The sequence below is a fragment of the Peromyscus eremicus genome, chromosome 4 (assembly GCF_949786415.1).
Source record: "Peromyscus eremicus chromosome 4, PerEre_H2_v1, whole genome shotgun sequence".
In the NCBI taxonomy this organism is placed as follows: Eukaryota; Metazoa; Chordata; class Mammalia; order Rodentia; family Cricetidae; genus Peromyscus; species Peromyscus eremicus.
Window position 1 is genome coordinate 1,990,074 of NC_081419.1, and position 14,165 is coordinate 2,004,238.

A 14,165-nucleotide genomic window follows, 5' to 3' on the forward strand; every position below is an offset into this window, starting at 1 on the left:
TTTGCATTTTTCTCATAGGTATAATTTTATAAATAAATTGAAACTTTTTTTTTTTTTTTTTTTTACAAATATGAGAATGTTTTTAGAAGTCTAAATTATCTGGAGCTTTTTAACAAATGCATCGGACTCAATTTCATGAGATGTTTGCTCAAATCTCATGCCTTCTTTGTTTCGTTCAATCCTGCCTTTCGAACTCAGTGCATACTGGTCAGGGGCTCTACCACCAAGCTGCATCTCAAGCCCAAATACTAGGTTTTACTGACCTGCTGGGATATTTTTTTACTGTTATTATTAGATTGTGCCATTTGGTTTTTGTTGCTGTTATTAGCTTATTTGCTTGAGATAGGGGTTCATGTATCAAAGACTGGCTTTAAACCTGAGATAGCCTTGAACTTCTGACCTTTCTGCCTCCATCCCCTGAACACTAGGGTTAGAGGTGTGCACCACCACACCCAGTTTACCCAACACTGGTAATCAAATCCAGAACTTGCATGCTAGGCTGGCACTCTACAAACTGAGGTACGTCTCCAGTTCTGTTTGTTTGTTTTTAATAGGATGTTGTGGACAGGGTAATATGTCCTCTGCTGAAGACTTTTTGCCTGATGCCCAGAACCTGTAAACAGTTTCCAGAGAGAAACTTGGCTGTGTGACTCCCCAAGACCTGTGAGGCATTTCTAAGCAGACTATCTAACTCCAGTCAGAAATGGAGACCCATTCCAGGTGACAGACAGCAGTAGGTCAGACTGATACACTGTTGCTGACTTTAAAGCTGGACAAAGGAACGACAGAAAAGGCAGTCAGGGTACCCGGGAAGCTGGAGGGGCTGGGAGCCAGGCCCCATGGCAGGCATCAGGAGGAAGGCACACCAGTGTCTTGACTTTGGCCAGCTGGACCTCTACAAGTCTTATTATCTTGGGAACAGTAGGTAATGGGTCCTGTTGTTTTAAGCCATTAAATGTGTGGGTGTCGGTTGAAGCAGAGGTATAGGGCTGAACATGAATGTGTAGAGGAATTCTATCCTTCTGGGCCCTTAATTCCTTCCTCTTTGTGCCTCATAAGCCGATGGTCTAGTTTGAATGGGGCATACCCACCTCTCTCTTCCTCCTGCTCAGACCCCCTGAGTCCTAGGGAGAAACTAGCCCTAGTCTATGAGGAGTACCTCTCCTTTCCCCCAGAAACTCCCACTCACTTCTGTCAATTAGAATTGAGGTTCTGGAGAGGAGATGTGTCCTGGGTGAGGCAGGCTCCTCTTCATCTTCTCCTCAGGTACTGCTGGCCCTGTGGTCAGTGCTCCCCACATCTGCTATTCATGGGAAGCTGCTGGCTCACAGAAACATTTACATAGCAAGCAGAAGGGGTTCTGCATGCTCCCAACCTCTTATGAACATTTCCTAGCCCCAGGTGACCTTTTGATGGACATGTAAATTGCTGTGAGTGAGCTATAAGGGAACATGGGGCTGGGATGGGGACAGGTCACTTATGGTAGTGGCAGAGCTGAGGGTCAGAGGCAGGTGGCCCTAGGGAAGCAGGCATTGGTCTGCATTTATAAATGGGCTTTCCAACTCTTCCTGACTGTCAAGGTCATAGACAGCTCTGCTGGATGATACAGATGTGGCGAAAGTCTAAAAAGTCACACAGAACACCCACAGACACATGTCTGTCAGAGAACAAGCAGCTTTGGGGAATGCAATTCTTCCTTTGGAATGCAAATGTAAGTATACGAGGAAGGCTGTCCTGGAGGTCACAGGCTGTGTGGACTGTGGGTAAAGGGCAGAGCAGGGCAGGGTGGGCACATTTCTTCCTTAGCTGGTAATGAAGATGGAAGGTCCTTCCTGTGGTGGGAGCTAGGTGAGGCGCACCTTCATCTCAGAAACCTTGTAGCTGTAGTTGTACCCTCCCCACGACTTCCAGTTGACACCATTTGCGTAGCTCTTATGGGGCCCCCTGAGGTAGAGGCCATTCAGGTTGGAATGGTGACAATCACTGTACCACCAGGCTCCACGGTAACTCAGCGCACAGTTGGAAGAACTCTGGTCATTGTCTTGGTCTTTGGTAGTGAAAAATTGGTTGTTTTGGGAAGTCAGGGAGTCACCTGTTCAGAAAGAACATGTGTCATGTAGATGCTAGACGCGCACTAGACGGCCCCATCTCCTGCCTGTGACTTGCCTATTCTCAGCTGGATAATTCATCAGTTGAGGGCCAGGTGAGGGACCCATCTTCACAAGCTTTGGGAGAGTATAACGCCAGATATGACCCCCTCCTCCTGGTCCAGCAAGTCCCTGTGGCCATTGTTATCTCTCCTCAGCCACACTCTCTGCTCCCTCAGGGAGCCTCTGAACAGCATCACCAGTACCAATTCTCTCCTCACGGCAGCCTGCAGCTCTCTCTAGGAGTTCTCTTAACTTCCTCTTGCCCTGGCTGTCTCTAAGTCAGCTCCAAATGGTCATGCCTCCAGAGTTTACCCTATTGCACCTCCACGCTGGGCACACAGCTTCTGACGCCCTCAGTTTCCCCACATACAGACTTTGTTTTCTTTCCTAAAAGTCCCAGGTGAGATGCTGCAAAGTGGGTACATGAATTTCAGAGCTGTCACCTTCAAAGCTCCCGAGAGAGCAGCCTGCCCCACTTAGCTGTGGGTTCAGCGGTTGAATAGGTGTGGTCATGCCCCACGGCTCCCTGTACCCAGACACGTACTTTGTAAGATGGACTTTCCAAACCACAGGGCCAGAGTCCTTCGGGAAAGAGGGCTGCTGTGGTTTAGAGATGAGCTCTCCCCACAAAGCTTTGTATATTGAAGGCTCAATCGCAATTCGAGCAGTGTTTAGGGGTTCGGGTAATTGGTTGAAAAGAGCTGAGGCGTCATTTGTGGGTTAGTCACTGATAGAGTCCTAGTAGCCCATAGGGAGCTGGTGACAGGCAGGGCCTAGTTAGAGGAACTGGGTCACTAGAGACATGCCTTTGAGGGGTGTTCCCTTTCAGTCTCTTTCTTTGCTTCCCATTGGCCCTAAAATGAAAGGCTTCGTTCTATCACAAGCTTCCACCATGATGTTCCACTTCACCTTTACAGTAAAGGGTCTGACTAACTCAGTGTCCCTAAGGTGCTCTTTCTATAAGAAACAGGGCTTTAGCACCCATGGAGAGATGCCCATCTCCTTCTGACTCTATCATTATATGGTAGTCAGTGGTCCCCACTCACTATGCAATGGAGCTGGGTGTGGGCCCTTAGTTCCTGGCTATCGGGCAGTCTTGGGGGGTGCTAACAGACTGCATCTATGGTCCTCACCTAGTATAGGGATGTAGATATTAGTGTTTTGCAGATGGCAACCCTAGGCTCAGAGCCATAGGCCCAGCTCAAGGCCACCGGGGGAGATAGAAAGCAGGCCCCTCTACTCCCGGACTGGTTCAGAAGCCGCCATCTCACAGCCCCTCCTCAAGCTGCTCACCAGCACCACCTCCAACAAAATTTCCCAGGACGAGCTTGTATTTCTCGGCCTCTCCCTCGATCTTGAAGGAGCTGTACTTGGCAAAGTTATGCTTGCCTTCGAAGTCTGCAAGATCCACTCGTAGCTCACTGGTTCCTGCAAGGGCGGGGGGAGGGCGTGTTAAGGCTCTTAAGGCTCAGCTTTTGAGCCTTCACACTAGGCAGCCCTAGGGAATTCACCTGGGTAGGTACCAACATCTGTTCCACAGGCAGTACCTGAAAACCTACTGGCCACGTTCCCTTGGCGTGATCTGCCATGCTTAATTTTGTGAATTCTCCCAGAGGGCTGTGCCCTGAAATGCAGTAGCCTGAACCTGGATGTGAACAGTTTTTTTCTTTTCTTCCCCCCAAAAAATTGGATGCCCAGGAGCAGACACAGTAAGGTGTCCTGACAGTGAGTGAGAGACAAAGGCTATGTGGTTTCCATTGGATCACAGGACAGACCATGAGCCAGTGTTATGTGCCGTAGTGGGGTGAGAAGGGCTTTGGGGAGCCTGCTCTCTATGGCAAATATGAGGCAAGAGGGACTTCTGTAGGACCCAGAGGCAAGTGTTCTGGGGGAATTAACAGCTAGAGATGAGAAGGGATGTTCCCAAGACTACCAGCATACCTCTTCTGTTGGGTCCTGAGATGTCAGTAGCCCACACTAGAGAGATCCCTTATCCCCTGATCCTCACCTTCTGGAAGGTCACAGCAGGGATCTCATGCCCTGGGGTGCCACTGCTGTGTGATCTAACACCCTGGGACTCTTCTGCCCCATGGTTCAGGACTCAGAGTCCCAAGGTTACCCCATCTGGCTGGCACTGCCTACCCTGGGTGGTTAGGGCGTGGATGTTGTCATTTCCCAGCCAGAACTCCCCCAGCTGACTGCCGAAGCCACGCTTGTATGAGGCCCAGTCCCGAAAGAAGTCCACAGAGCCATCGAGCCTCCTCTGGAAGACCTGGGACAGGGAGGTGTACGCAGAAGTCAAGAAGGCAGGCAAACTTCCTACAGCACGGGGGACCAAGCCTCAAAGCAGAACAGGAACCCAGGATCCCCAGAACACTGGGAACCTAGTGCCATAAGCATGCCATTGTGGACCCCACACAATGAAGTAAGTGGCAGCTAAGAGAGTAGGCCACATGTCCCAAGCCACACAGCAGGAAGTGGAGTGTGCTGGCTTCATCTGGTCCTCCCCTTCAACATAGGCTTTCCCACACAGGTCACCGGCCAGCACTGCTGGTTCTCTATCTTCAGAGAAGGAAGGGTTCCCTCTGAGGTACAAAGGGACAGAGAATCCACATATCTCATTTTCTGTTGGCCATGGAACTTGGGTCCTGACAGTTCTGTGCCTGAGGGCTAACCCAGTACTCACGGTCCAGCCCCCGCCATCAGTGTCCATGTCACACAGCACAGTCAGAGGCCTGCAATCTGGCAGGTAGATGGTATACCAGCCAGTAAGAAAGTGGCCCAGGGTGAGCAATTCCTTGCAAGCCCGAGGTCCTGTGGATGGAAGCAGGGAGTGAAGGTTGGACTGGAACCCAGGTATGCTCAAAGAAAGTAGGCAACGAGCTCAAAGTCACACAGCAGGGGCCCAGAAAAGGGAGGTAGGGACAGAGAATATCCACATGGGGACAGGGTAGGTGATGTGGTCACCTGTAGCACACGACTGAGATGGCCCGGTGTCTCCTGTGTGGGGAGAGAAGAGACCTGGTCTTAAGTGTGTGGTCATCAGCTTCGTCCCCATTGACCCCTATAATATGAGCTGGGTAATTCCAGGACTCGCCTATGCCCTGCCCTTGGGGTACATGGTCTAGCTGCCTGGCTTTTCCTCTGCAGCTGTGGTAAGTGCTGTCCCTGACAGCACCCTTGTCCAGGCCTTGTGTACCAAAGAAAGTGGAGAGCCCCCTCCTTACTCCCAGAATGCTTAGACTGTGCTCTGCCAGAGTCTCCCAGGAGGCCTTGTGAGTGAGGGGTGTCCATGGCATTCAGAATGCAGATAGGTCCCCCTCAATTGTAAAGAAAACATGAGGTTGCCTCTTAGAATTTTATAATTAAAATATAAATAAATAAATAAATAAATAAATAAATAAATAAATAAATAAGCATCAATTAGAAAAGAATTCAAATCAGTTTTGCTAATCACCCAGCTAGACCACAGGCAGGTGCTAGGATGTGAGTCTTCAGAGTTTGAACATCTTGGTCTCTGCCCCCTACTCTACCCCCTGCCCAGACAATAGGACCTCAGACTGAGGACCCTCTCCCTAGGTATGACTGGGCATGGCAGACCCCCAAGACACAATACATGGACTCACCTTTCTCTCCACGTACTCCCTTCTCTCCTTGTACTCCCTTCTCTCCTCGGTCTCCTGGGGAAGCAGAGAACATGATACTGATGCCCAGAGCATCTGAGCAATCAGGAGACCCACCAAATGAGGCTAGTCACCCAAGGCAGGCACTCCTTAGGGTCAGCTGGGGAGCTGGAAGCCCGCAGGACTGGGGGCAGGCAACCCCTGATGCTGGCAGGAAGGGACACTGAGGCCTGGGGTAGGGCAGAATCCTTCCCCATCTCTTTCTCCAACCTCCATGTCTTCATGGACAGATTGAGGTGCCTGCTTTGCACCCTTGCTGTCTGCCAGGCTGTTACCTTTGTGTCCAGTTGGTCCTGCCTTTCCAGGGTGTCCAGGGAGGCCGTTCTCTCCTGCAAATTCAAATATACTTCTGAGCAAAGCGTCCACATTGTCCCCGTGGACAGTCTTTGCTGTCATGCTGGCCTTAGTGACCTTTGGGACTACAGCCAGGCTCACTGTGGAGGGTGCAGAGGGTGGCATAGCCTAACCCATGGCTGGGGAGGGCGTAGAGGGTGGGATAGCCTAACCCGTGGCTGGGGAGGGCGTAGAGGGTGGGATAGCCTAACCCGTGGCTGGGGAGGGTGCAGAGGGTGGCATAGCCTAACCCACAGCTGGGGAGGGCGTAGAGGGTAGGATAGCCTAACCCACAGCTGGGGAGGGTGCAGAGGGTGGCATAGCCTAACCCGTGGCTGGGGAGGGTGCAGAGGGTGGCATAGCCTAACCCACGGCTGGACATCGGGGCCTCCGGCAGGCACTCAGTAAGCTCTCATTTGCTCCTTTGTCCAACCTGAGTGAACCAGGCCTGGGCCACAGCGACCTCACAGGGGGAGGGGGGAAAGCGAACATGGTTGTGTCATGCCCTCAGACCCTGTGCTGTCTAGTTTTTAATGTCAGTTTGTCACAGTCTAGAGTCATTTGGAAAGAGAGAACACCAATTGAGAAAATGGCCCTACCAGACTGGCCTGCAGGCAAGCCTGTGGGGACATTTTCTTGGTTAGTGATTGATGTGGTGGGCCCAGGTCACTGTGGGTAGTGCTACCCCTAGGCTAGTGGTCCTGGGAGCCAAAAAGACAGGCTGAGAAAGCTTTGAGGAGCAAGCCAGTAAGCAGCTTTTCTTCACGGCCTCTGCATCACCTGCTGCCTCCTGGTTCCTGCCTTAATTTCCTGCTCTGACTTTCCTGGATGACAGACTACAAGCTGTGAGATGAAATAAACCCTTTCCTTCCCAAGTTGCTTTTGGTCATGATGTTATATTGCAGCAATAGAAACCCAACTAAGATGTTCCCTGGCTCAACAGAAGCTATGAGGCAGTCACAAGGTCCTCCTGGCAGATCCTGGTCTCGGGAGCCACACTGGCCCCTAGCACAGCATTGCTGGTGTCTGCAGCAGCTTGAGGACTCCAGGCTTCCGTTGTCAGGGATGCTGAAGAACAGAGTGGACTTGTTCATCCTCTACAGGAGAAGCAACTGTAGAGGCCCAAATTGCTCAGGGCCAGAGAATCTGAGCTTGCTTTACCCAGCAGGCCTGCATAAGGGGATGATTTGACCATGGGTGTGGTTACCAGGTGTTTGGAAGGGTCTACACTTGGCTGTATCTAGCAAGAGGTGGGTCTTTTGTCTTATTATAAAAAGCCCTTTTGAATAAAGTTCTGGGCCGTTGGATATTGACCCAGGTCTTCCCGAAGCTATCCTGTGTTTCTGTCTTTCTTCTCGTCTTCAAGGTCTCTCTCTTTCTACCTAATATTTTCTTATCCCTCTCTCCTCAAGAATACCCAGGGTAAAGTGGGGGCAAGTCACCCACAAGCAACATCACTTCAGGGAAACTGACCCTGCAAAGCACCCGGGCACACTAGTTCCCACTTTGGGTCAATTCAGCAATGCACAGAAGTAGCAACTTAGTTATATGGAAGTAGAGTCCAAAGCAAGAGGTCAACACCCCTCCCTCGATGCTTGCTGTCCCATCCTGGCCATGGGATAACCTCTTCCCCCAAAGTCCCTCAGCAAGGCTCTGGGGACAGAAGTCTCCTCTCCTAATGGGACCACAGAAGTGAGCAGGCAAGTGGGACTTGTCTTGGGGCAACTCACATTAGCTTTAAGCCTAGCATCTTCTAGGGGTATCATAGAGGTGTCCAGGTTTGTCCTGTCCCCACCAGATCACCACCAGGCTCCGCCTGGGGTACCTTCAGACATGGGGCTCCCCTGGGCAGTTCTGCTGCCGAACCTCAGAGCATCTAAGTCTGACTCAGGAAACATAGGCACCACCACTGTCTCCCATTTGGGGAGAACAAGTGTGCTTGAGGTCCCCACAAGTGCTAAGGTTCAGGGCTCTAGGGGCCATACTCTGAAGCAGATCCCAGATGGAGGCTGCCCCACTCTCTCAGGAGGGCCAACTCAGGGAGGAACTGGTCCTCGATCATCAGAGGCAGGTGAAGAAGAAAGTGACAGCCCACCTTTCAGGTGAGGATGTGAAAGTATCTAGTGCCTAGATGTGTCCTAGTGACCAAGTGAAGCAGACATCTGTAAGGGACCAAGAGGCAGGGCTTCAAAGCATGCCTGGAGCACCTAAAATGGTCCAGAGAAGCCCTCCTGGATATTTTCAGACTGATTGGACCCGGTTTCTGTCATTGGCCATTGTGCCAACATACCCAGTGCAAGACTTGGAATCAAGGAGGGCCTGAGGTGGTCACCCAAGTCCAGAAGACCAGACTCAGGGCCCCTCCCCCACCGCTGTGCCTTCCATGTGCCCCCCTTCCCCAGTACACACCTCTATCTCCTTTGGCCCCTGCTTCTCCCTTGGGCCCCACAGCTCCGGGCCCACCAGGGCAGCCTCGAAGGATGGTGAGTTTGTTGGAACCATCCAGATCCAGGACTTTCACTTCTGCAGAACAACACAAGCATCGATCAGTAGGACCATCTTGGGCCACCTGCCCTGAGGGCAACTGCCAGCTCAGCCACGTCAGACATGGGTAGACGGCTGCAGCCAGAATCACCAGCCTCCTCTGCAGAGATGGGGCAGAATTTAGGTCTTCCCTTGATGGAAACTAGGTCTGTCCTTGCCCTGGGGAGCTGGGCAGCTGAGAGGGAAATGCAGGATAGAGTCCTGCCTGGTGGGTGGAAGGAGCCTGCTCAAGAATGAGCCCTCCAGGTACCAGTGTTGTGGTCCTTTGACAGATCACCTAAGGCCCCTGAGTCTCTGTCTCTCAGCCCCAAGTGGTTGTAGGAACTGGAGAGATGGCTCAGTGGTTAATAGCACTTGCTCTTGCAGAGGACCCAGGTTTGGTTCCCACCACCCACATGGCAGCTCACAACTGTCTGTAATTCCAGTTCCAGAGGATCTTCTGGCCTTTGCAGGCACCAGGCATGCAAGTGGTACAACAGACATATATACAGGCAAAACATCCATACACATTTAAAAGTATGGTTTCTTAAAGAATAGGGGTGTGGTAGGGACTCAATTTGAGAATGACTTTAGAAAACTAAAGTCTTGCCATTCTGGCATTTAGAGAGAGCTTCATAAATGGTTATTGTTTCTGAAAAACAGTAATCAATCTTGCTAAGAAATTCTGTCAATGTAACATTTTCTCTCAGTCTTGACGATTGACCAGGGAATGACTGGGCTGGAAGAGGTCTTCTAGAGAGCGGATGTGCATGTCTCAAGGCACAGCTGGAACCAAACAGAAGTTGCTACATTGTTTAAAATATTGCTAAGCTGTGACTTGATAAGTGCACACCCTTGCAGAACTCTTGGGATATCAGAACAGGGCGGGTTTCAGCTCGGTGACCAGAGACTGTCTTTGGTGTGCTCCTCGGTGGGGAGGACCACCTCTCCGGCTCCCGTCTTTCCTCCATTGCCTGTAGTTCTGTGTGCAGGGTTGAAGCCTCTCAGGTTTTTCCCACCCAGTTTTCCTGCTGCCTCTTTTCCCTGGGGTGGGCTGTGCCTTGCTGCTACCTGAGTCCCCTCTCTAATCATGCTACCGCCTAGGACAGCTGTCCTGTGCTTAGGAGCAATATCCCCAGGGTGGACAGAGCCAATCAGGGATATTCCCAACCCCAAATCCTTGCCTATATGTACCATACAGGACTGTGGGGTACATTTTCACCAAAGTTATCAAGGGGATGTGTCAGCCACCAGATTAGAGGCTCCTAACATTTCTCTCTGAACTCCCTAAGAAGGTAGAAAATGTCGGTGTCGTCTTCATCTGCGAAGCTCCCGGGGTCAGACTGCAGGCCTCGGGGTCAGCAGGCACAAGCCCATGAAATCTCCACCCGACCTGGTGCTGGTCACTCAGAGTCTGTCTTCAGAGGGTGACACTGAGCTAACCAGGGGCTTCTCAGAAGAGGTGGGCACAGGGACATTAAATGGGCAATGAGTGGGTAGTTCCCTGCTTTCAAGGACTTCGAGTCCATCTCACCTGGGCAGGTGTCAGCAGCAGGAGTGATCAGGCCTTTGATGAGCAGGGTCAAGATGAATAGGGCAGCAGGTCCCGGAGCCATGGTAAGTGCAAAGCTCCCACCCTTCTTCATAGCTGTGCAGGAGCGCTCTGCTCTTATAAGGCAGGAACCCCAGCTCCCCTCCTTGGGCTCCAGTGTCCCAATCCCCAGGAGACAATCACTTCCTGGAGGCCCATGGTTGCACAAGAGGCCTGAAACTGTCCTGAGGGTATGTCTGTTCTTCCAGTGAGGCCTCCCAAGGCTAACTTCCCCTGCAGAGGCATCTGAGCCCAGCCCAGGGTCACCTCTATTTGCAAAGGACTTGCCCCGTTGGCTTAAGTTAAGCATAACCCCACATACCTTTCTCATTTCCCATCAGTCTCTAAATCATGTGGTTAGGGAGAATTCCGGAAGCCAGTCCACAGGACAGACAGAAGTAATCTGGTCACTGGGGATTTGATGTGGAAGGGAAAAGACGTCCCAAGCACCCGTGAAACCCCAAAGCACTGCTTGTACCTTGTCATTACCACCACCAACATAGAAGAACTTGCCTGGTGTTTACAGGTAGAGAACTACAGGTAGGTCTCACAGCCTGCAAGGATCGGACACTGGGCTCAACTCTGTGTGAGATCCAGTGCGTCGGAGGCTGTTCATCACACCCGCGGGTGAGGACACCTCTTGCTCCTCCACGCCTGTCTCCCTGCCTTCAGGATAAATTCTATCTTTGGCGCTCTGTACCCTGCATGCTCAGGCTAAGCTGACAGTAGCTGTTCAGCTGAATGGTGTGGGCATCTGATGTCGTCAGAGAATAGCAGGACGGGGTTTCAAGGGACAGCTGTTTTTCTGGCCACTGTGCAGAGTAGATCCTAGCCATACTGCTTGTGCCAGGGGGATAGACACAGGGACAGACAGATAAGAAGTCTAGAAAAATATGGGATGCATACAGGAGTACCGTTACCGAGTGTGGTGCACAGCTCAAGACTGCACTGTGGAGAAAGCATATGCAGGCTTTTTTTTTTTTTCTGAGTCTCCAAGCGCTCCTGACCCAGGAAGGACAGGGCTGAGGCTCGCCAGGCAAGCTTCTTTGTGCCAACTAGGTGGTGGATGGATATTCACCTGGGGTTCGGTCAAGACAGAGAGAGGGAATAAGGCTTTGGACCCCCTATGCCAGCTGCCTCTGTTGGCACTGCTCCTTCTGCACAGGCCCCAGGGAGATGTCACCAGTGCAGTCATGCAGCAGGGGAATGCTGCTGAGGTGTGGCTGTGGCGATGAAGAGTGTAGATGCCATGTTTGAAGAGTGTAGGAACTAATTCCACTGCAGTGTTTGGAGGTCGGGCCTCGGGGGCGGTTAGGACTAGGTAAGTGTGGTGGTTACTTTTCTGTTGCTGTGATAAAACACCGAGACCAAGACAACTAATAGAGGAAAGCATTTATTCCATTTATTCAGGGCTTACCATTCCAGAAGGTTAGAGCCCGTAATGGTGGACCAGAGGCGGCAGGCGGCTGGAGCAGCAGTTGAGAGCGCACATCTCAAATAGCAAGCAGGAAACAGAGAGGCACTGAGGATAACATGAGGATTTGAAACCTCAAAGCTCACCCCCAGTGGCACGCTTCCTCCAGCAAGGCCACACCTCCTAATCCCTCCCAAACAGCTCCACCAGCTGGGGACTGAGTATCCAAATGCCTGAGACTGTTGGGGAACATCCCATTCAAACCACACAGTAAAGCTGTCAAGGAGTAAACTCCATAGTCAGTCCTGGTGGCTCTATAGGAAGAGAGAGAACCAGGACACATACATGAGCATATCCATACACCCACATGTTTGCACATGTGTGTATATATACCTTCATGCATGTGCACACACATGCATGAGCACATGTATGTGTGCACATATGTACATGCACACGTGTACACAGTAATACATACACATATATTCATATTACATGCATGTTCATATATACATGTTATATTCATAATATATGCATTTTATATATATTCATGCATGCCCACAAACACATATACGTAAACACACACAAGTATTCCTGCCTTTCACTGGGGACCTGTGTCACACTGCCAGCAAGACAGCCATCACCAGATGCAGACCCTGGAATCTGCATGCCTGGAGCCGTGAGCCCAAACAAACCTGTTATTTATGGATCACCTGGTCTGTGGTCTGTCAGTAACATACAAGAGACAAATACAGCAGATTCTGTCACAGTCAAATACTTTAAATTTGGCTGCATGGGAACCACTGACCTCTGGCATTCAGGACTGTCTGTCCTGCTGGGGACAAACAGCAAAAGGTCACACGCTTGTATGGAGGCCCAGCTACAGCTGCTATGCCCCAGGAACATAAATCTTAAGGCTTTTTTCCCCCCCCGTGAGAATGTGCCAAACTCAAAAGCTGCTAGACAACTGTGCAGTGTTAAAGGTCAAAGGTAAGTGTCAAGGACCAGGAAGAGTCTGGGTTTGGGATCCAGAAGGGCTCCACCCTAGAAGCAGAGCGAGCTAGCCCTCAGCACTCCTGTAGACTGCCTCCGAGGAGGTGTGTGCCGGGAAAAGCTCAGTTCTAGAAACATTGTCAGGTCTCCCCAGGTTGCCTGTGCCACTGGCTGTTGGCAGAAACCTTTTTAGAGGAGAAAGCAGCGTTGTGGGCTTCACAAGATTTCTATAAAGTTTGTGTGTGTGTGTGTGTGTGTGTGTGTGTGTGTGTGTGTGTGTGTGTAAATGTCAGAAAGGGATGGAAGACAACCACGCTCGAAAGGAGGAAAACAACAGGTCCAAGAACCAGAAAAGAGAACCCAGAACACGGAACACAGAGGCCACAGGTGCCAAAGCTACACCCTAACCGTGAGTGCCTGAAAGCATCCTCTGAGATAGGAATCCAGAGTCCGAACACAAGACCAGGATCTTGGAGATCTGTGTTCATGGAAGTCTGTTCTGTATTCATGGGTCAGGATGCCCATGCAGCTTGTCCCCTGAGTGAGCTACATATCCACTATACATATCAGTTAACTCCCCCCACCCCAGCATGACACTGGACAAGATGGGTTTAAAACATACAGAAAACCCATGACACTCCTGAGCAGGACCAAGAGACCCTGGTCTGCTCTGCCAGGCACCAAAACCTCCCCCACCAAAGCAGCAGTAACTCAGACAGTGTGCTGCTGGCTCAGGGCTACAAAGTCGGGCAGTAGGACCAGCAACGTTTCCCGAAACAAAGCAGGGGGTATCCTGATTTTGATCTGTGCCAGTGGTGGCTCCACGGAGAAACAAGCAATGAAAACTTTGAATAAATGCCACAAACAACTATGTGTATAGAAAAACAAGAAATGAGAGTTTACTTCAATCGTGCAAATGAAATTAATATTGGGAGAGCTGTAAACCCCAACATGAATGGTAAAACCTAGCGGCTTTAGATCGTATTATAAGTTATCAAACAGCCCCATTGATGTCTTATATGGAAAAGAAAACTGCCAGGCACAAAGGGGAAGTTTAAAAAATGGTGTGAACCATGGTGAATAACATTTGTTTTTCAAAATACACCAAAGTGTGGGGGAAACAAACTTAAAACATGTGAATGCATGCATGTCAGAGGGCTTGCATTGTCGTAAGAGGGCTTCCTGCGAGCTACTCTCCCATGGAAAGCGGAGCAGTGACCTCAAGAGATGCTTATAAACATGGATACTTCGTTCCAATAGAAACAGCAAAGCACACACAGCACTGTGACCAGAGAAGTACTTAAAACCACGAGACACCACCATCCACGAGACACCATCGTCCAAGAGACACTACCATCCATTCAATCTAGGAGGAGAACCTTTCCAAAGAAGCAAACTACACAGGGATTTGGTGAGCTCGCCCATTATCACAGAGGGTGTACATGGTACAAACACATCTGAAAGCCTCTTGGCACCGTGTC

General features: G+C 50.7%; 1 protein-coding gene across 1 annotated transcript; it reads right to left on the bottom strand.

The window, feature by feature from the left end:
* Positions 1-531: 531 nt before the first annotated feature.
* Positions 532-10,305, bottom strand: LOC131910109 (ficolin-2). The gene is made up of 9 exons (XM_059262198.1): positions 10,224-10,305; positions 8,576-8,689; positions 6,103-6,162; positions 5,777-5,809; positions 5,118-5,150; positions 4,837-4,964; positions 4,293-4,422; positions 3,444-3,578; positions 532-2,092 (listed from the first exon to the last, which is right to left on the bottom strand). The coding sequence occupies exons 1-9, from the start codon at positions 10,303-10,305 to the stop codon at positions 1,845-1,847; spliced, it is 963 nt and encodes a 320-aa protein (XP_059118181.1). The 3' UTR covers positions 532-1,844.
* Positions 10,306-14,165: the final 3,860 nt, after the last annotated feature.